The sequence below is a fragment of the Coenobita brevimanus genome, chromosome 18 (assembly GCF_032717465.1).
Source record: "Coenobita brevimanus isolate Jiangsu-jjx chromosome 18, ASM3271746v2, whole genome shotgun sequence".
NCBI lineage: Eukaryota > Metazoa > Arthropoda > Malacostraca > Decapoda > Coenobitidae > Coenobita > Coenobita brevimanus.
Genome location: NC_136971.1, coordinates 9,764,448 through 9,787,600, shown reverse-complemented (window position 1 = coordinate 9,787,600; position 23,153 = coordinate 9,764,448). Strand labels below are relative to the sequence as shown.

The following is a 23,153-nucleotide window of genomic DNA, read 5'->3' as shown; positions in this document are numbered from 1 at the left end:
AAAACATCAGCTGCTCTTCATCTTTGGCCTGCAGTGTTCAGTTACATAACCTATGGCAAGATACTATAACTCAAAGTAAATGTTCAGTGACAGTCATTCATGTAATTTAACAATGGGAAGGTTTAAGAGCAGATTGTGTTACATTAGGACAAAACTGAATGAAAAGGGGGATAATGGTTTGGAAGCTGTACCAAAATCTCTTCTTTTCTTCTTCTCGTTCTTCCTTTCAATGCAATGTATTGTACAACACAACAAGTACCCAGTACTTAAACAGCGCATTTCAGTGTACTAGCATGAAATAATACTTACCTGTTTTCAACAGATAACTACAAAAAGGCCTCCTGTGGAAGCTGTATGCAAATTCTGACTATTCATGAAGAACCACAGCTGTTAATCCCATAAAATGATAGGAATACAATGTCCTGCATATTTTTGTAGACTAAGTATCCTAAAAGCAATTTTTGAGTCCCAGTACAACAAAGACAGTATGGTTTGTTACTGAAATACCCTGTGCATATTAAGCTATGAGCAAAACCCTTAACCTCAGTTGTCACACATGTCAGTTTGGGGCAACTGATCTTCAGAGTTTAGGGGTCTCATTTGTACATCTACAGTATTACACTGAAATACTGATCAGGTTTCATTTTGAGTGAGTCTACTGTTGCTGAGTTGAAGAAATACTCATGACCCTTCCAACTGTCTCAAATTATATCCCCAATGAACCAACTACTAACTGTTTGACTATAAACAAGTATCCAGAAACATATCCCAAATGTTTACTTACAGCAACACAGTGTGTGGGTGTACAACAAAGAAATAAATAACAGTAACTACTTACTCAGTTTTTCAAGTGGCATCCTATACTTGATATCAGAAATGTAGCCTCCTTTTTGAGCCAGAACCACCCCGTGCAAGGAAGCATGATCTAGTGGTGCCTCTACCGTCACCACCATTGCCCCATCAATCCCTGCCGTGCAGGGAGCCACTAAGCAAGGGGAAGCCGGTATGAAGGAATCAAGTGATGTAACCCACACACCAGCTCTTGTTGCCTCACTCAGCTGGAGTAACATGTTAAGGTTAAAAGCTAATGGTGAGACAGTATGTGAAAAATGTGAATACCATATCCTTGAACTATAACTGCCTGAACAATGAATATCTTTATTGCCAAGAAATTTAACTTGGTAGAATTTTCTTTTCTGTATGGTACTGAAATTTCACCTAACAGTACAGCTACTGTATATCAAAAGTGGGTTTACATTTCACTGTTAAATTGGCTAACAATACCATGTTTATTTTGAAACACATGCCATTTCAAATGTTTGCCCATCTATCCATCCATCCATCATCCAATCCTACATTGCCCCATGAGGAATGTAGGGGCCCAAGGCTAGGCAAGTTGGTTCTGACATTTAAGATGAGAGTGACCAGCCTCAATCATCTCTGAGCGGTATTATGTGAGCCCCAACCACCCCTGGGATATAAACCTGCACAGGCTTAATCCAACCAGAGCACCTTAATTACCCAATAAACCACCAGGTGCCATAATTTGGTTATATGGTTACCACCCAGCATAGTAAATGGTTTCCTGGTGTACAGGAAACCATTTGGCTTGTCACTCAATGTAGAGTCACCTATAAGCAGAAGGAAGAGGAAAGAATGAAGGAAAGAAAGACAGAAGAGGAAGGAAGGAAGAGAGGAAAGGGCAGACACCCAAAGCAGCACTACACTGAGTGAGTGGATGGTGAGAGCCCCCACCTACCACCATTCAGATGTTAAAAAATTCTAATTACCCAGAATTTATGGAAACAGAGATGTCCCAAAAATGATTCTACAGAAAAAGAATATAGCTACAGTACAGATTTATAATGTAATGTCTCTGATACACTAGATACCTAAAATATGGCAATGATATGGCAGCTAGGTGCTGCTACTATCTGGAGTTCTTTAGATGTACAATACTAGTACAATCTTTTCTAAACTATTTTTGACATTATTGCATACTGCTGTTAAAAATACAAGCAAGTAAATAATGGATTGAATACACAGCCATTATCACCCTAAATTAGTCGTGCACATTATGCTATATGGCATGAACAGGAGACTAAGGTGGCTCTTTGTCTAGGGGTTCTAAAGAAAAATTCATTGCTAAATACAATTAAAAGCTTACAGTATAATGTGTACATTGCACATTTTGTATAGAGGTGACAAGGACTCCGCAGGTGGGTGCTGATACTGATATAATATATGATGGTGAAAAATGGACAATGATTAATGAAAACTTTTAGGTTAAAGGCCTTAGAAATGACTTCACAATAGGTGAAGGCATACACAGGATGGATGGTATACATACCACAATAGAGATGTTTAAAGTACCTATACTCCCTGACTCATGCCACAGACTATTAGACTACCAAGCATCTTACACCACTCGATTACTCCTGAAAACATGAAGAAAATGCCTGTGTAGTAATTTTTTAAAATTGACACTGGGTAGTGTTAAGATGCTTCTATATGCAAACAGCTACAGTATACTACTTTACATGCCATTATGAAGTAACAACAGTGCAGTATACATGGCCCAAGAACTAACATGACAGTACCTTGGTGGTTATCCATATAGCATGTTGCAGGAGGGTGGGTGGGGTGGGGCAGGCATGGTGAGGAATGCAAGAGAGGGCAGGATTCACACACAGCATCACAGTTCCACCTGGTGAGTGTGCCAGCACTCGTCCTAAGTGAACCACCAGCACACGACTCTCCCCTATCACCTCACTCTCAATCTGCATCATATCAAATATTCCATTACCCTACACTTGAGGGGAGGAGAGAGAAAATAAAAAAGGCCAGGAAAAGCATTTTGTACAATCCATAAAATTTTAACAAAACTACACTATAGTTCATGTAAATCATCTTTTTTGCCTGTGATGACTAATTACTGTATAATTCTATAACTTATACAGGAGCAGTTGTTTATCTACAATCGATGGGTTTGCTTGATCAGAAAGACCAAGATTAAGCAACAACGACAACCTATCACACTTTTGCCCCCATAAGACTTCTTGAAAAAAACTGTGTATCACTGGCTGAAATGGGGATTAAACACACACACACACACACACACACACACACACACACACACACACACACACACACACACACACAAGTCCTTCCTATGCTGAATAAAATTATCTGGTGATACTGTACCGAGAATGCTTTACAGATGTAATCATAATGGAGTTAATGGAGACTGTTTGTAAACCCTTCACTAACTATAAGCTGTCTTCTCTAGAAAGAATATATGGTATTCATCTGTCAATATCAATACTAAAATGCTTAATATGTCATTGTGGTATTTGCCCAGGCTACCGAAGCCACTCCCAGGTCATCAAATGGTAAAAGTTGGCTCCAGGATTTCAATGTATGTAACAAAATTACTGAAATGTTCTCTTTCCTCAAACAACAGGGGAATTCATAAAGCTTAAGAATGGCATATAATAAATGAAAAGAAGTGCTTACAGTGGTGTGGTGACGTTGAGCTGACAGCCTTTCCACAGCCACCAAAATGGCATTGATGGTAGCCCCTCCACTGCCGACTCCGGTCAGAGGCCCTTTGGGCTGGCCTGTTGTGTATGTGTGAGGTTGAGGATCCTCCACTACTAGCAGGTTGTCATGAGGTGGCAGCAGACCTCCCTTTGATAGGCGCTGACATTCTGGAAGATCAAGGAACTAGCTACGCTATTTACAGGTTACTAATGTATTTCACACCTTATTTACTTCAGTACAGCACCAACATGAAATGTAACTCTCAAATAATTCATTCTGTTACAGTAATCTGCCATTGTTTCATCCTTTTATTGTCCAATGAGGACTGTATAAGCCCAGCAATATGCTACTCAGCCCTGACATTTGAGGTATGTGGGGCCAGCCTAAGTGGTATTCTTGTACATAAGGGGGAAAAAAAAACTGCATTTAAAACCTTACAGGCCACCCTAATGACGTTTGTCACTCAGTATAGGCACCTCAAAACAGCACTACAATAAGTGAGTCAAACATAACTTTGCCCTTAGCATAATGTGATCCCTCACACAGCATCACACTAGCTCATCTCATGTACTTTACTCTCACAACACGAAGCCCAATTCACATACCGTACAACCAACTCTTCTTTCACTGCAATGCTATCGTTTACACTACAGTGTAATAACCGAAATGAAACTTATCAAATTAATCACACTGGTCTGGCCGAGATTCAATCACAGGCCCTCACACTTCAAACGCCTGCACGTTACCACTAAGCCAAAGAGAGGATCCCTCCTTTGCATCTAAGCAAGGCAGACTTTTATATACCCCATTAAATCACCCCTTTCTCCCCTTGGTGATTAATTTGGTGAGTTTTGAACACACGGCAGCGTAGCATCGAAGGCCACCATTGGGGACACTGCAGACCACACCGAACAGCTCATCCCCGGACTGTAAGGACTAGAACGCTGCCAGCCAACCAACATCATTGCCCTCTAAGCCTCTCCTCACATCCTACACTGCTGCCAACCAATATAATAACCAAAATGAAACATCAAATTAATCCCATTGGTCTGGCTGAGATTCGTTCTCAGGCCCTAACGCTTCAATCTCGCACACGTTACCATTGAGCCAAAGAAAGGATCCCCACTTTGCCTCTACGCAACGCGGGCTTTTATATACCCCAATACAACAACACAATAAATATAACCTACCTGATGCATCTTACTCTAATGACACAAACCCTCAAAATAACTTCAACAAAAATGATTCATGGGAGTTTTCTGAACAAAATGGCTGATTTCTGTAATCCATGGCATTCAAGTCCGATGATTTATGGGAGTATTTTGACTGAAATGGTTAATTTCTGAAATCCAGGGCACTCAAGCCCAGTTGAGCCTAAGGTAACAGTAAAAATAATTCACAAAATTGGTAGCCTACACTATAAAGTACCAAAAGATCTTTTCATTAGAGTCTTCCAGTATTCTAACACCTTTCCAGGTCTGGCATCTCAGAGCTATATATACTTTACATAGCAGGTATGGGCATGCAAAATCATAATTGTGACAGCTGTAATGCAGTCAAACCATTTATGGTACAGAGCAGTTAGGGGAAAAGTATAAAATTATATATGACAACTTGCTACTTTCAATACAGTTTACTCATTCTGATTTATGAATCAGGCTTTGTTATATAACTGCCCTAGCTCATCAGACACATTATGGTCTATCTATCTATCTATTGCCAGACGCCTCAATTCCGTTTGGGGTGGCCACAAACAAATCGCCTCCAAGTCGCCCTGTCCCCCGCCATTTCACTGCCCTGCTCCCAAATCACACCCCCCTCTCTCATATACCTCTCCACCCCATCCCTCCATTATGGTACTTTACAAAAAATGTAAGTCTTAATTTCTAACTGCTCTTTCTCGGTTATTATTCTTCCTTCTAATGCTTTGTCTCACATTCTTGGTTGGTTAATTTAACTGAATAGTTAAAAACTAATTTATATGACCTTTCAGTTAAATGATAACTGAACTCCTAGACTGCAACAAGCCCTTCCAACAAGATACCTATGGTGAAAGACATTTGCAAAATCTGACCTTTTGTTTTCTCAAATTTTCATAAAAATACTATACACAGTATATATATATATATATATATATATATATAAAGTACCGTAATATTTCTACTTGCATATGAAATGAACTGTGTGACTCTTTGTGTCTCTGTTTGTACAGTGATAAGCTGAAGACACGTTTTTGGCCATATTGGACTACTGGATCACTTTGCCCCACTAGTGCCCAGGCAGTGGGGAAACAGCCACCTCAGACCACCAAAGGAGCCAAATGTTGCTTCAACTCATGTCCTGCCACTCACCAAACATGAACACTCACTTCAGGCTATTGAAGAATATGGAAAATTTGAAAAATTCAACAGGATTCTGGACAGTGCACTACAAGTTTTGGGGAAACCTTTCTGAAAAGCATGCTGCAGCCATGGGGTTAAATAAAAAAAATCATCACACTAATGTATTTACAAGTTGATATATAATAAAAATCAATACAGTGATATGTGAAAACATTATAGGACATCTATCTATCTATCTATCTATTGCCAGACGCCATAATCCCGTAAGAGGTGGCCATTTGACTTTGAGTTATTTGTTTTACAGGGAGGGGCACTAACACTCCACCAAGCTACTTGTTGACATGTAGAGAGCACATATGGTTTGGTTATATGGTTACCATGCAGCATTGTAAATGGTTTCTTGGCTTACAGGAAACCATTTGGCTTGTCACTCATTGTAAAGCCACCTGTAAAGGAAAGAAAAGCAGTAAGAAATGACAGAAAAGATGGGAGAAACAGGAAGAGAGGAGGGCAGGCACAGAAAAAGAATGATAAAGGCTGAGGAAGAAGTAGGCAGCACTACATCAAGTGAGTGGATGATGGTCGCCACCACCTACCACTATTAAAGGACATAATACATAATATGTGAGGAATGGTACTGATGAGACGTGCACTTTTCAACAGAGGTTTATGGAATCTGCTCTAAGTTGTACTGATAATAATGATGAGTTAACACACTATATCCCTACAGACAGGCAAGATACAGTTTTAAGGGAAATTACTATCATATAAGCAACTCACCTTCTTGTACACCTTCCCTAAGCCAGCTGGATGCACACGTAATGACTATTGTCGTCCAGCGATGGCTGCTGGACTCCATGACAGCTGCCATGATGATCACCTGGAATAGACAACACGGAAAAATGTACAGTTGTTGTTATTTGGTAATCCTTATACTGTACTATTACAGTGCAATGCTGCATGGTAGTGAGATTTTGGCCGTAACAGAAGAGGATATTTATAGGCTCAAGTGTTCAGAGATGACAATGATTAGATGGATGTGTACTGCATCCTTAAGTGGCCTGGAAGAATTAGGATTGCAAATGAAGAGTTAAGAGGAATGATAGGACCTGAATGTATTAATGTTATGATGAGAAGGGGTTGACAGAGGTTTGAACATGATGAAGGGATGGAGGATGACAACTGGTTTCAGAGGGTGACATGTGAATGCTGCAGGTAGAGCTGTGTAAGACAGATTGAAAATGACCTGGAATAAGGTCACACAGTGTGGCCTCAGGGAGAATGGATCGAAAACGGAGGCTGGTAGAGACCATGCAGGGAGGGAAGCTGTCATTTGGTGACTAAAGCCAATAGATGCAAGCATGTTGGAGTCCTTATATTGTACACAAATGAAACAGGTTTGCAAGCACTTCATGGTCCACTAATCACATATTGTAGCCAAACTCTGGTAACCATCCACATCAACATTATCACTGAGTCAAGTCAGATTATCTTAGGCTAAGCCTGGACTGATATGCTAGACTGTGCTTCAGTCTGGGACAGGTTCTCTGTACAGTATTGCTCTTCTCCAAATACAATTAAGCAATACCTAACCTCACACATCCTAATCCAGCCTAACCTAACTTAGACCACAGAGGCTTTCTTGTTCCAGATATTTACCCAGACTTCAACGCCACATTCACATCACAGTTTTAGAGCTGCTCATCACTATTTTATATGTCTTGCAATATTATACAGTACTGTAAAGGATACACGATACTTAAGTACTTTTTTGGATACTAATTACAGTGATTAATGCTACCTGTTATCATATGCATTTTTTAAAATCAACCACATAACTAACGAATGCCTCTGTATTTTATAGCATAGAGTGTAACTTATTTTTATCAAAGGGGATGTGGCTATACTCAAAAACCATGGTGTGGCCACACCCACGAATGTCGAATTGCTAACTGAAATTGGAGTGAAAGATAGGAATAATAGATTGTTGGTGGAGAAGAGAGAGAAATAGAGGAGATGGAAGGAGCACTTTGAGGATTTGTTGAATGTAGAGAGTGACAGCAGTGCGAGTATAAGTGGTTGGGGAATGGCTGGGAGAAGAAGAGATGAGAGGAGGGAGGAAGAGATCAGTAGGACAGAAGTAGTGTAAGCAATGAAGAAGATCAAGTTGGGAAAGGCCCCAGGAATTGATGGAGTGTGTGGTGAAATGCTGAGGTATGGGGGTGAGATTGTTGTGGAGTGGATATGGAAGTTGTGTAGATTGGCTTGTGAAGAGGGAAGGGTTCCAGAGGACTGGAAATCAGGTATAATTGTTCCTTTATATAAAGGAAAAAGGGAGAGAGAAGTATGTGGTAACCATAAAGGTATTTGCCTTCTTAGTGTGACTGGTAAAATATATGGTAGAATACTCATTGATAGGGTTAGGCATATGACAGAGGAGCTAGTTGGAGAAGAACAAGGGGGATTTAGGAAGGGAAAAGGGTGTGTAGATCAGATATTTGTTCTAAGATGTTTAGTGGAGAAGTATCTAGAGAAGGGAAAGAGTGTATGCTGCCTTCATGGACTTGGAGAAAGCTTATGACAGAATAGATAGGCAAGGTATGTGGAATGTATTAAGAATATATGGAGTGGAGGGGAAATTGTTGAGTGCTGTGAAGAGTATGTATGAGGGAGCTAGGGCTACGGTGCGAGTGGATGTTGAGCTGAGTGAGTTCTTTGATCTCAATGTGGGACAGAAACAGGGTTGTGTGATGTCTCCATGGCTGTTTAATATATACATGGATGGGGTTGTAAAGGAGGTGCAGGGTAGGGCAGTGGATGTGGAGGTGGCTCTAATGAATAAGGGTGAGATTTGGAAGATTCCAGTGTTGCTGTTTGCTGATGATACAGTATTGTTGAGTGAAGATGAATGGGAGATGTATGGTTTGGTGAACGAATTTGGGACAGTGTGTAGGAGGAGGAAGCTGAAAGTTAATGTAAACAAAAGTAAAGTTATGGTGTTTGAGAGGAATGAAGTCACAAAATGTACAGTGAGGCTGGATGGTGAGGATATGGAGAGTGTGAGTGCATTCAAGTACTTGGGTAGTGTGATGAGTAAGGATGGAACTTTGGGGGATGAAGTGCGTGAAAGGGTACAGCAGGGAAGGAAGGTTGTTGGTTCACTGAAAGCAGTGATGAGAAATAGGGAGGTGAGTATGGAAGTTAAGAGGTCACTGCATGATAGTATTGTGATCCCCTGACGTATGGAAGTGAGGCGTGGACCTTGAAAGAGGGGAACAAGTCAAGAATGAGAGCAGTGGAAATGAGTTACTTGAGAGGAGCATGTGGAGTGACATGGAGGGACAGGTTGATGAATGAAGAAGTGAAGGAACGTTGTGGGGTGGATGTGGATGTGGTTGAGAAGATTAGGAGAAATACACTGAGGTGGTTTGGACATGTGGAGAGAATGGAGAATGAAAGACTAAGAGGGTGTATGTAGGTGAGGTGGAGGGAGGGAGAGAGAGGAGCAGACTGAGGATGAGGTGGAGGGATGGAATTAAGAGGTATATGAGGGAGGGGGGGATAAGTTGGGGGAGGGTAGTCAAATGGTGGGTGACAGAGCAACTTGGAGGCGTTTTGTCTGTGGCCACCCTTTGCGGGATTAGGGCGTCGGGCTATAGATAACCAGATAGATAGATATAACTGTATTGGCTGAAGCAGATGTGTGGCAAGACCCACCACCTTCTTTAGTTGTCTTAGCGTTTTATAACAATAAATATTTCAATTCAGTTCCAAGATGCTCTGACGTGACTGCCAAACCATACATTAAAGCCCTACCGTACTTGACTTATTTATAATTGCACCTAAGTTCATCTACTACAGTACAATTCCTTGTTTAACTGATGGCTATAAGAGCGTGTGAACTGCAAAATCCTTTGAGCCAGTAACCAGATAAGGGTAATTTCATGTCAATGTTTACGCCCACCTGCCTTCTTCTTCTTCTTTATACAGTAGTTTCCACGTATGAGCTGTATGTGTCACAACATTTTATCACTAAAACTACCAATGAAAAAAAAAAAAAATGTACATTGCCTATTTGCTTTATAAATAATTGTATTTTTTTATTATGCTGGAAGTGACATACTGAACTGAAATGTTATTGCTGTGTAAGTATAGTACACAGATGTGAGCTGGGGGAATGGGCAGCTTAAATGTCTGGGTACAGGGCGACATACCCCCTACGGGATTGCTTGTGGCTATCCCTTACAGGATTGATCGTCTGGCTATAGATGGATAGATAGACAAACAACAAAAGCAGGTGGTTGGTCTTGCCATACACCTCCTTCAGCAAACATAATTAGGCTACATACAGTCGGTAGTTACAAAGTGCATAAAGCGTATAACAAAAGTATTCCCTTCGGTTCGAGCTTAAAGAAGACTTACTGAAACAGGAAAAGATGGATACGTTTAAGGGCAAGTTGCTCTGAAATCCAGATGAAGCTACATAAAAAGCTGATCGTCAAAGTTGTACTGTCATCGGTACCTTTATATGTAGAGGACAACAGCAAGAAAAAAATAATAAAGAAAAAGAAAAAGAAGAAAAAAAAAAGTATCTGTCTGGGCTTAACTTTAGACCTTCTTTTCTTTCTAACTCCGCTATCAGTCATACATGCTGTCATTACAATTTGTTTCAACGCTTATACTGTGCCTCCCAGATTCATTGTCAGTAGGAAACAGTCAAGCTGTTGAAATATAGGCTGAAAGAAGTAATTTGAAAAAGTTACACCATTTCGTACCATTTTCTATGATTAGCCAGCTATGGAAGAAAATATTAATATGGGTAACTTTGGTGTTTTGTAAAATATGAGCCTGTGAAAGACTGTATGACGCAGGTTGATCACGCATGGGGAAGGGACCAGTCAGCAAATCCTTCTCACATCCCAGCTTGAGCAGGCAGGTGCATAGCCAGGATTTGTTAGGGGGGGACTGAATTTGGTTGTCATTATTCTTGAGATACAGTTGTTTGGAAAGTATCACAATAGCAGGCCCGTAGCCAGACCTTTCGAAGGGAGTGGGGGTGAGGGTGGTCTTATTTGCTGAATCTGGACTTGCATAGCAGCCGGCTAGTCAAAGTCTGCTGCATGCTTGCTATGGGGGTCTGGGTGTAGCCTATGCATAAGCGACGCTAAGAAGCGCAAAACTTCTGAACAATAGAAAGTGACCTTTTGCACTGATATTAAAAAGCAGAATGTGAGGAAGTGAACCTTTAGGCAGGTGGGTGGTCGTCCGACCCTCTCGATCCACCCCCCACACCGGGCCGGCTATATTGTAATAATAGAGTATCTATAATCATTAAATCAAGAGTTAAATAGTAACAGAACCAATTAACCCAGGAAACAATCATTAATGCCTGAATGAAAAAGAACATAAATGAGTACATGACAACCTTCCCGTTCAGCCACTTCTCTTAGAAAAAAGGGGGGAGGCTATCCCCTAGTCTCTTTCCCTCCATGGCTTCCCCCATACTTGCCAGGCCATTGATATCCCTGTTTGGCTCCCAGTAGAAAAGAAAAGAAAAAGAAGAGGAGAGAAAAAGAAAAAAACTCTGAATGCAGGAGCCGATCACTGGATGGTAATTTTAGTGAAAAAAAAAAAAAAAAAAAAAACTACGTGACTCGACGCTCCTTTTCCTTCCACCAGTTCTGAATAAAAGTGGGGACAGTGGGTCACCAGAAATAGAAATGCGAGAGGATAATCTCAAGGAAGGACCAGACAAGAAAAAGAAGGAAGAATGAGAGGGGAGGACCTAAGCAAACTGAAAACTTTTCTTGTTACAGTTTAGTAGGGCAGTGATTGATTTTAGTCGGGGGCAGTGATTGATAATTTGGTTATGTACTGTAAACTTTCAATAAATCTGAAGATGCCATTTTCACTCCGTAGTATCCTCGTGCATCAGTTTGTGTGTGTGTGTGTGTGTGTGTGTGTGTGTGTGTGTGTGTGTGTGTGTTTAATTCTTACACGGTCTGTGCAGTGTGGTAAGATGTAGGTCTGACTAATATTAATGAATATACATACATAAAAAGGTCATATCTATTAATCAGTTTATATCTCTATTCATCCAGAATTCATCTTTGTTACTTTTATTTTCACATCACTTTATCATGAGGTAGAAAATAAAATACAAGTGGAGAATAAATTAAGACAACTATGGCAAAATTAACAACACAAACGAGAGAGAGAGAGAGAGAGAGAGAGAGAGAGAGAGAGCGAGAGAGAGAGAGAGAGAGGATAATACCTTGGTGACATCAGTGGCCACTACACAGGAAGCATCATGACTGTAACTCCTATCTCAGAAACGGTGGGCCAACTCCAGCTCTCAAGGCGCCTTACACGGCCTACCCATCTTAAGCTTATTTCATCATCGTCATTAAAATCATCACCATCAATTTCGTCAACTGTTAATATCAAAATCCGTTTCATCTTCGTTAATATGGCCATCAGTTTTATCATTGTTGTTGTCAGTCATTTTCCATCATCATCATTATCACCATCATCATTAGTTTCATCATCGTTATAATTACCATCAGTTTCATCGTCGTCATTATCATCACCGTTAATAATGTGAATAGATACCATAGTTTTCATCATCGTCATTATCACCATCACCATCAGTTTCGTCATCGTCGCTATCATCATCACCAGCAATTTCGTCAACATCATTACCACCAACAACTTCGTCAGTCATTTTCACCATCAGTTTCATTCGCTATATCACCATCAGTTTCACCATCGTCATCATCACCACCATCAATACCGCCAACGTCATTATCACCATTAATTTCGTCATCGTCATTTTCATCATCAGTTTCATCCACTATATCGCCATCAGTTTCATCATCATCACCGTCAGGAAAATAAATTCGGTCTGTTCTGCTGTCGACTTTTACATTTTTTCACTAACACCAAATGAGTAACTGGTGAAGGGTACAAGAAAAAAACAATAATAAAAAAGATAAAATGTACATGAATAGAAGAAACAGAGACATTTAATCACAGTAAATGAAATGTAAACAAACTTTGGATACGGAAATAAAAGCAACTCGTTAACAGGGCCAAATAAATCTTTCTGATAATTTGGTGCTGGATAGTAAGGCAGGTAAATTAACAGGTATTCTGATAATTATAAGCCGAAAAGATATGTATACCTGGTTAAATATATGCTTGGATAATTAGGTGACGGATAAAAAGCTACTTAGATAACAATATACCTAGAGAGAGAGAGAGAGAGAGAGAGAGAGAGAGACTAATAAGCTCCTCTCACAAAGATCCAGTTTTTAGCGTCTTTATAACTACAAGAATAAGAGCCACAAGTTAGAATTGAAGAACAAACGATTTCTCAGAATCTTTTGGAATATTGTCTAATTCTGAGAACATTCTTGAAACACTAAAATACAGTCTCCTCCCCCCCCCCTCTCTATCTATCTATCTATCTCTGGTGAAGGTGGTATAATTTTTGCATGGTCGCGTCCCCTACACTCGTCCTTACAATCATAAATATCTGTCGTATGTGTTTGTTACAGAATCACATGCTAAACAACAAAAAATACCCTTTACCCATACAGTCTAATGACATATTCTATAATCTACTACCACTACTATTAATACTACTACTACTACCACCCCTACTACTACTACTGCTACTACTACAGGTCACTTTTATTAACTTTACGGGATTTTTTGTCTTTCTTTTCTCCCCAGCGCTGAAGAAAATGATCTGAAGACATTAGTAGCAGACTAGAGTTGTGACATTAGACTGAAAGTTTTAATGGTCGATGATCAGCCTGCTCCCCCTTGTGGCATTACGTGATCCAGGAGTGTCCGATTATCTTTCGGAAACTGAACCCAACCCTATAACAAGCCTCCTTTTTTTTTTTCTTTTTTTTTCGGGTCATAGATGTAAACTGTTTCGAGGTCATACAGATACACAAAACATACAGGATGAGGTGTAATGGAGAATATCAAATCTTCACGTATCTCTCATTCTTTCTACTAAAAACATAGCGTAGGTACAATAGGAAAATTATTGAAAGTTTTTTTTTTTTCTACGGTTAGGACAGTGAAAAGAGATCTCGGTAGTCTTCTCTCTCTCTCTCTCTCTCTCTCTCTCTCTCTCTCTCTCATTCTTCCAGCAAACGAAAGACACAGATACGCCAAGGTATAAATCATGTGTCTGTTAAAGATGTCTCACCTTAACCTGGCCCTGATATGCGTCCTTTCGCAGCTTATTTCACGTAGCTCAGTGACAGAGTAAGATCATACTGCGGCGCTACACCCTTTCCACGGCTCTTCTTCGTGACTAGCATCATATTTCAGTGTTAAGTTATTGTTGCAACTCAGCATTCAAGACGGAGAGATGGCAATTTGAGGCCGACAGTAAAAAAGAAAAAAAAAAAAAAAGCTCATCTGGTCCTTTGTGGTCTGTAATCGGAAGGAGGATAACTCTGAGTGGAGCTTACATTTTCTTCTTTTTTCTTTTTCTTTTTTCTTTCTTTTTTTTCTTTCGTTTTTCGTTTAATTTGCGCCACACCGGATAGCAGACGGGATATGGCGTCATGCTTAACCTCTTCGGGCCGTGGACGTCAACCTTATTTTCTTCATTCTTGTGTTCTCTCTCTCTCTCTCTCTCTCTCTCTCTCTCTCTCTCTCTCTCTCTCCCTCTCTCTCTCTCTCTCTCTCTCTCTCTCTCTCTAATGGCTTTAGGGTTGACTTATCGACGAGGAGGTCTTGGCTCTTAACTCCTTCAATCACCTCTACTACCAGGCACCATTCTCAAACTGAAGAAAATCGTCCGGTGATGGAAAGAGTAAAAACAAACAGAATAAATCGTCTAATGGTATCAAGAATAAAACTAAACACGTCATCGTATTTGTAGAAGCGAATTGCTAGACAGGCACAGCTAGAAGATATAAAATAGACTAGCTTCGGGTGATATTGTGAACTGATGTGGAAGAGCTGACTGGCGCCATGCACATTTTGAGTGACGCCATGCACGGCTCGTTGACGTCAAGCACGCGTGTTATTTTCCTTTTCATCTTCTCAGAACCGCGTCAGAACCCGGTAAGACCCTGTTCAGCACTTCACTCCCACATCATATTTCAGCCGATATTTGATGTGTAAATCTCTTGCCGTCCCATATGACTTGTAAGGATCTCCAAAATTTTCGTTATCATCACAATTATTGAACTAATAACGGCATGTCATTTCTTTTCAGTAGCACCATACTTTTTCCTAGAAAAGTCACTATAGCCGAAATACGTCAAGAACCCACTAGGCATGAACATAGAACATTTTTTCCCCAAGCCATTATGCCAATTATAGCATGTTGTACCTTGTTTAGACTTTCATGAAAGTTGCCTTCCAACTCTGTTATAATCTGGTCACTTTGCCTTGGCATAGAATTGCCCTTCCTTGATCGTGAATGCAAAGTTACAACAATAGACTAAAATTAGAATATGATTCTGGTCACAAATAAGTGCAACAGAAAGTATGAAGAGCCACAGTATTGCCTTTTTCTGTCACTGAAAATATGGGACCAAGTTAAATTGAACAAATTATAGTCATTTCTCTCCTCTCCCCCCTCCCCAGCAAAGAAAAAAAAATGCAGCCGAAAAAGGCAAAAATCCAGTTTTTTCGCTTACACACGTTTTACATCCGTGGTGTGAACGCGCATTTCTTGGCAGTTTATCTAAAAAAATTTACACACACACACACACACACACACACACACATATATATATATATATACCCGCACTATTTCACATGATTTATTTCAGCTCAGAAAAACACTTTTTGAACTGCAAGGGTTAAATATATACAGACTTAATTAACCAGTTTTAGCAGGATAAGTTTGCGAGGCTGTTTGTTATAGGATAGGCTATAACTAAAGGAACTATTCTATGGGTGAGAAACAAGGAGAGGAAAGCAGGAGAAGAAGGGAAGGAAAATATTGAGTGTTCCCAAGCCTCTGCTCCTCCTAGAGAGAGAGACAGAGACAGAGAGAGAGGGAGGGAGGGAGAGAGAGAGACGAAGAAAAAAAGAACGAAAAATAAAGCACGAGAGGAAATTCACTGTAAGTTACCGCTGTATTGTGTGGAAGGAACACGGAGAGGAGAGTGAAGTATCTTGCCCCTGTGTCTAGTCTTTCCTACAATTAAAAAAAAAAGAAAAAAAAAAGAAAAGAAACGCGGGGGAATCGATCGTAAACATGTCTGAGAATTCCATCCTAGTAAAAAAAAAATAAATAAATAAAAAGTGCCCCATCAACTCCATAAATCCATAAACGGCGTGCCCTTGGTTTATGATCCCCCCTTCCCCTCTCTTTTTTTTTTTTCTTTTTGACGATTAAGTCAACAGTAAATTAAAAAAAAAAAAAAGAAATGGCCTGTTAAAATTCCATTGCTACCCAAAAACCTGATTTATCGATTTTCTTCACTTAGCATGGAGTATATAAAACGCCTGGGATTTTTTTTTTTTTACACGCTATAACGAGGAACTTCACTACACTTAGCAACCCTTTCAGTAAGATGACGTCTCTCTCTCTCTCTCTCTCTCTCTAGTTTATCTTTGCTATCTCCGGACGATTTTATTCTCACCTGGAAGGATCTACAGCGGCGAGGGGGTTTAGTTAAGGCCACACCTAACCCCTCCATTCCAGCAGATCTCCCCTAAGCTGAATAAAATCGTCTGGAGGCAGTGGGGACAAAGTCAACGGGACGTCAATGGCCTTATCAGTTTTATTAGCCAGACGATTTCATTCATCTTTGGAGAAAATCCTCGTAGTAAAGAGGTTAAAGAAGACTATTTCTAACTCCTCCAATTCGAAAATTCTATCAGGTAAACAAAACTTTCTGAAGATAACCAGGATAAACTAACATTTATCCTGTTTATCGTACAAGTAATTAATGCTAAAATCAATCCTCGCAATGAAAGGATAGACTTATTAACTGTAGGCTGTACTGAATGTATTTTATAATGTATTCTTATTGTGTACTTTTCGTTATGCATTGTTAGGGTGGAAATGAGTCTGACTTGGTATAGAAGATGGTTAAGACTGACGAGGTTTATGACAACGAAGGTGGATGATGAGGTCGAAGGTAAGGAGGAGGAGGAGGAGGAGGAAGGAGGTTGTAGGAAGGCAGAAGGACCACAAAAAGAGGTGTTTGAGAGGGCCCAGGCTTCAGTGTGTTGTGAGCCGTGGTGAGGGGTGGTCACTTGTGGCGGTGCGCGTGTCTGTGTGTGTGTGTAGGTGCGTGCGTGTGTTTGTGTGTGTGTATGTGAGAGAGAGGGAGTGCAACTGACCCCTCTCTCTCTCTCTCTCTCTCTCTCTCTCTCTCACACACACACTATTTTATTTCATGTCTGTGTCTCTCTGAATCTTTAAATTCCTCCTTCCTTCGTCTGTCTCTTTCTCATCTCATCGCATTACCCTTGTCTATATGCCTGTCTGGCTTCCTCTCTCTCTCTCTGTCTCTGTCTCTGTCTCTCTCTCTCTCTCTCTCTCTCTCTCTCTCTCTCTCTCTCTCTCATCCCCCTACCATTCTCCATGCTGCCGCTGCACGCGTGTGTCTGAGTGAGAGCGAGAGAGATAAAGACAGGGAGACTAGAGAGCACTTGAACACACACACACACACACACACACACACACACACACACACACACACACACACACACACACACACACACACACACACACACACACCTACACAGCACACAGGCACACACACACACATATACACATTGTGTGATTGTTGGTCTGATTCTCTCTCTCTTTCTCTCTCTCTCTCTCTCTCTCTCTCTCTCTCTCTCTCTCTCTCTCTACGCCGCCTCTGCGTGTGTGTACGGCAACTGGCCTCCCATATTTTCTCCTCACTCTTCTTCTTTCCGACGCCTGTGATGTGTGAAAGAGAATGAGAGTGAAAGAGTGCAACTGACCTCTCTCTCTCTCTCTCTCTACCTCTCTCTCTCTCTCTCTCTCTCTCTGGAACACCGCCGTTGCTTTTTCTTTTGTGTGTGTGTGTGTGTTTGGATTCCCTTAGATTCACTTCCTGCTTTAATATCTATCAAATCCTTACCTCCCTCCCTCCCTACCTGCTGTTTTACCTACCTACCTGCCTACCCACCTACTTACCTACACCATTATCTATCTACCTACCTACCTACCTACCTGTCTACTCCACTGTCTGCTACCTATCATACCTACAAATTTTGCTAATAAATTTCTGGTATTTTCCTATGTTTTTACCTTCCTTTCTACCTACCTACCTACCTACCTACCTACCAACATACATACATACATGCATACCTTACTAATTATATGCTTGCCTTTTTACCTTCCAACCTACCTACCTACCTACGTACCAACCAGCATGAACTCCTTGTCTCATTTACCTTCCCACTTACAACTTGCCTACCTTTCTACCCCATTACCTACCTACCTACCTACCTACCTATCTACCTGTCATTTTAATTATATTCTTGGTGTCCTACTTACCTTACTAACTTTCTACCACCTTCCTTCCTTATTACCTACCTACCTACCTACATACCTACCAATCTCCTTCCTCCACTCCTACCTTTCAGGCCAACTTCCCTATACGGACCCTTCCTGCCTCACCCTCTCCCTGCCTCACCCGCCCCCCTCTGCCTCATACTTCCTTGTCTGCCCACCTCGCCTCTCTTGCCTACCTCTCTTACCCCTCCCTACCCCCCTTTCTACCTACTTGCCTATGTACCTTGCTCTTCTCACTCTTCTTTCCTCTCCTCTCCTTGCTACACTCCCTGCCTCACCCCTCTCTGCCTCACCCTTCCCTGACTCACCCTTCCCTGCCTAACCTCTCCCTGCCTCACCCCTCCCTGCTTCACCCTTCCCTGACTCACCTTTCCCTGCCTAACTCCTCCCTGCCTCACCCCTCCCTGCCTCACCTTTCCCTGCTTCACCCTTCCCTGTCTCACCCTTCCCTGCCTCACCCTTTCCTGTCTCACCCTTCCCTGCTTCACCCCTCCCTGTCTCACCCCTCCCTGTTTCACCCTTCCCTGCCTCACCCCTCCCTGCTTCACCCCTCCCTGCCTCACCCTTTCCTGCCTCACCCCTCCCTGTTTCACCCTTCCCTGACTCACTCTTCCTTGCTTCACCTCTCCCTGCCTCACCCCTCCCTGCCTCACCCCTCCCTGTTTCACCCTTTCCTGTCTCACCCCTCTCTGTTTCACCCTTCCTTGCCTTACCCCTCCCTGCCTCACCCCTCCCTGCCTCACCCTTTCCTGCCTCATCCCTCCCTGTTTCACCCTTCCCTGACTCACTCTTCCTTGTCTCACTCTTCCCGGCCTCACCTCTCCCTGCCTTACCTCTCCCTGCCTCACCTCTCCCTGCCTCACCCCTCCCTGCCTCACCCCTTCCTTCCTCATCTGCTACATCATCTCTTCCTACATGCCTACCTCCCTGCCTACCTACGCTACCCCTCCCACTCTCATTTCCTCTCACCTTTTTCCTCATCTCTCCCTGCCACTCCCCCCCCTGCCTCACCCTTCCTTACCTGCCTACCTCACCTCTCCCTACCTACCCCCTTACCTGCCTACCTCACCTCTCCCTCTCTACCTCCCTGCCTCCCCACCCTACCTATCTCCCCGCCTTCCCTTCATACCTACCTCCCTGCCTCTCCCCGGTCCCTCCCTCGCACATACCTCCCTCCATTCATCCATCTTCCCTCCCTTCCTCCTTCCCTCCCTCCCTACCTCACCACTCCCTCTCTCACTTCCTCACCTTTGTATCCTCTCTCTCTCTCTCTCTCTCTCTCTCTCTCTCTCTCACACACACACACACACACACACACACACACACACACACACACACACATCGTCGCCTTTATTCATACATCTCCGCCTAAACTCCTTCCATATTCCTGATGCTGTGGGTTACTCAAAATCACTTCATAACACACTCATAATCTCGTAATTTTCTCTTTGACACACAGATACACAATATGCTCTCTTTCATTCCGCTATTGCCTCATATCCCCCTCATACATTGCCACACACTTGTTCACTCATAACTTCACTCTGGCTCATTCAGACGTGTTTAACTCTCTGCTTCAGTTATTGATTTACTCATATTTCTCTCTAGTCGCTTCCTCCCCTCATAATTTCCTCCCTGACTCTTACAAATGCCCCTAACCTTCTCTTTGATTCATTCATTTACTCACAATTCTCTCCTCTCTTTACCCACAACTCTCTCCATCATTTACTCACAACTCTATTTACTCACAACTCTCTTCTTTATTTCCTCACAACTCTCTCCTTTCTTTACTCACAATTCTTCCTCCCATACTCGTAGCTTTCGTCTTTGCTCAATTATCTACTCACAACCCTCTCCTTTACTCATAATCGTCGTGCACCGTGACTCACAACCGTCTTCCTTCGCCAGCTGGTTTTATGAGTGCCATGGCCTACCCACCACCTCATCCCTCACTACACTCTCCGCTCCAAGGTTTATGAGTGAGTACACATTCACTTTTTTTTTCTGTTTCTCCTCTCTCTCTCTCTCTCTCTCTCTCTCTCTCTCTCTCTCTCTCTCTCTCTCTCTCACCAGAAGATTTTTCGAACACGAGGGGTCAGATATAGCCTTCATAAACCCTTCCTAAGCTGAATAAAATCGTCTGGTGGAGGCATGAAACGAAAAATGTGCCATCGAGGTAAAGGGGTTAAGGAAGGAGAGACAGGAAGAAGGAAGAAGAGTAGAAAATAGAGTGAGTGAGGTGCAGAGAAACGAAAGCACACACACACACACACACACACACACACACACACACACACACACACACACACACACACACACACACACACACACACACAGAATAATAATACCGGAAATGGAAGTTCCAGAAAATGGGAAGTACGTGAGTGAGAGAGTCGGAGGGAGGTGTGAGGAGAATGAGAATGTGAGGCAGAGGTTACACTGTGTGTATATAAGTACAGAATAGAAAGAAACAGAGAGAGAGAGAGAGAGAGAGAGAGAGAGTAAGAATGTAATATATAATAAGTACCTGTATGGACTCGTATCTTTATAATGACATATTTGAACTGAATTACACACACACACACACACACACACAAAACTCTCTCTCTCTCTCTCTCTCTCTCTCTCTCTCTCTCTCTCTCTCTCTCTCTCTCTTGCCTTACTAACTGCACTCAAGTGGAAGTTATTTGATTTTTCTGCCGCATTCCCGGCGAACCTCCTTCTTATACTTCCCAGGAACCAGCTCAAAGCAAAAATAGGATCAGCAGCCACAAAATATCGTATAGCGTCAAGGCAAACTCGGCCTCCGTTAAAGCAAATAAGTTTACATGTGTGTGTGGTAAGTCTGACGTAAATGTACACACACACACACACACACACACGAAAATAAGAATTATATGTTTTCAAAAGGTTGCAGTAATTTTCGTTTCTGCGTTCAGGGCTCAGAGGATTAGAGAGAGAGAGAGAGAGAGAGAGAGAGAGAGAGAGCAATCAAATATTTTCCTTTTGACATCTTTTTTATATATATACATCATCTGACATCAACCTTTTCCACAATAATATCGTTTTTAGTCAAGTTTTTCACCACCAGACGATTTTCTCCAGCTTGGGACGATTTCTGGAGTGTGTAGGTGTCAAGGAGGGCTAAATCTTATCTTATTACTCAGAACAGCTGAATAAAACCGTCTGTAAAAAGCAAGAAGGAAGTGGAAATGGCCGTCATCGTACTGAAAGGGTCTGTGTCTGTGTGCCTGTCTGTTTATCTTTCTAATCCAGCTATCTGTCTATCTATCTATCTGTCTGTCTGTCTGTCTATCTAACAGTTTGTCTTTGTCTGTCTGTCTGTCTATTCTTCTCTTCATCTATCTTGCTATCTATCAGTCTAATCATCTTTCAATCTGTCTGTCTGTCTCTTTATCTGTCTGTCGATCTACCTATCTATTTATCTATCTACCTATATATCTGTCTGTGTCTGTCTATCGCCTGTCTGTCTATGCATCTAACTGTACTTTTAGACGGATGAAGTCAAACAGACAGATAGACAGACAGATAGGTAAACAGAGAAATAGACAGACAGACAGACAGATGTAAACATTTGCTTTGTCAATACATATGTGTCAGTCTATGTCTATCCATCTAACTACGGGTATTTGTCTTTCTATGCACACAGAGAGTAAAGAATGTCAAGAGCGCAGAGAGAGAATGTGCTTTTGTGTGTGTGTGTGTGTGTGTGTGTGTGTGTGTGTGTGTGTGTGTGTGTGTGTGTGTGTGTGTGTGTGTGTGTGTGTGTGTGTGTGTGTGTGTGTGTGCAATGGATTCAACACTGTTCTCTCGTGGGTGTCGTGTTGCATCATAAGGGGCCTCTTGAGCCTGAATGAAGGAAGCAGTACCATAATAAACCTTTGATCATGCTTGTTTCGTCAGCACAGAGTAAGTGAGAAAGTGAGTTGAGTGAGAGAAACACAACGCGTGAGTGACTAAACGAACGTAGCATCATCATAAACCTTAGCTTCTTTCGTCAGCGCAGAGTGAGTGTGCGAGAGTGAGAGTGAGTGAGAAAGTGAGTGAAAGTAAAAGAGAGTGAGTGTGGTGAAAGTAATGTGATAAATCCTAGATCATGCTTGTTTCGTTAGCAGAGTGTGAGTGAGATTGGGCTGAGAATGATGGTAGGTAACGGTGAAAAAAAATGGACTTTTAAGACGGAATGAGGATATTTGGTGAATGTTCTCTCTCTCTCTCTCTCTCTCTCTCTCTCTCTCTCTCTCTCTCTCTCTCTCTCTCTCTCTCTCTATCTATCTATCTATCTATCTATCTCTATCTATCTATCTATCTATCTATCTATCTATCTTTCTCTCTCACTCATAGGTTTGGTATCCAACGTAGTACCGTAAATGGTTTCCAGGCTTACACGACATTGTTTGGCTTGTCACTCAGTGTAGAGTCACCTGGAGGCAGCGATACATCAAGTGAGTGGATGGTTAGCGCCGCCACCTACCACATTGCACGTATAAATGAACTATAATGAAAGTATTTGCTGTACTTAATGTAGGTCTATGTGTCCAAAAACTCCTGCAGTGAGATTATGATTTTTTTTTCTCGCTACCTCCATTCAATTTCCGTCGTTAAATTCTCTTTATCATCACGATCAAAGGTTTCCCGACACTCCACCTCTTGCTATGGCGATGGATGCTGTTGCAGGAAATATTTTTATGTGACAGCAA

General features: G+C 41.8%; 1 protein-coding gene across 1 annotated transcript in view; it reads right to left on the bottom strand.

Annotated features, from left to right (window-relative positions):
- The window catches only part of LOC145391363 (L-fucose kinase-like), a 29,942-nt gene extending 23,186 nt beyond the window's left edge, over positions 1-6,756 (bottom strand). Inside the window, exons 1-4 of the mRNA XM_080265961.1 lie at positions 6,666-6,756; positions 3,517-3,710; positions 2,601-2,780; positions 839-1,058 (exon numbers count right to left, since the gene is read on the bottom strand). Of these exons, the coding sequence (XP_080122087.1) occupies positions 839-1,058; positions 2,601-2,780; positions 3,517-3,710; positions 6,666-6,756 (685 nt within the window). The remainder of the gene's footprint in view (positions 1-838; positions 1,059-2,600; positions 2,781-3,516; positions 3,711-6,665) is intronic.
- Positions 6,757-23,153: the final 16,397 nt, after the last annotated feature.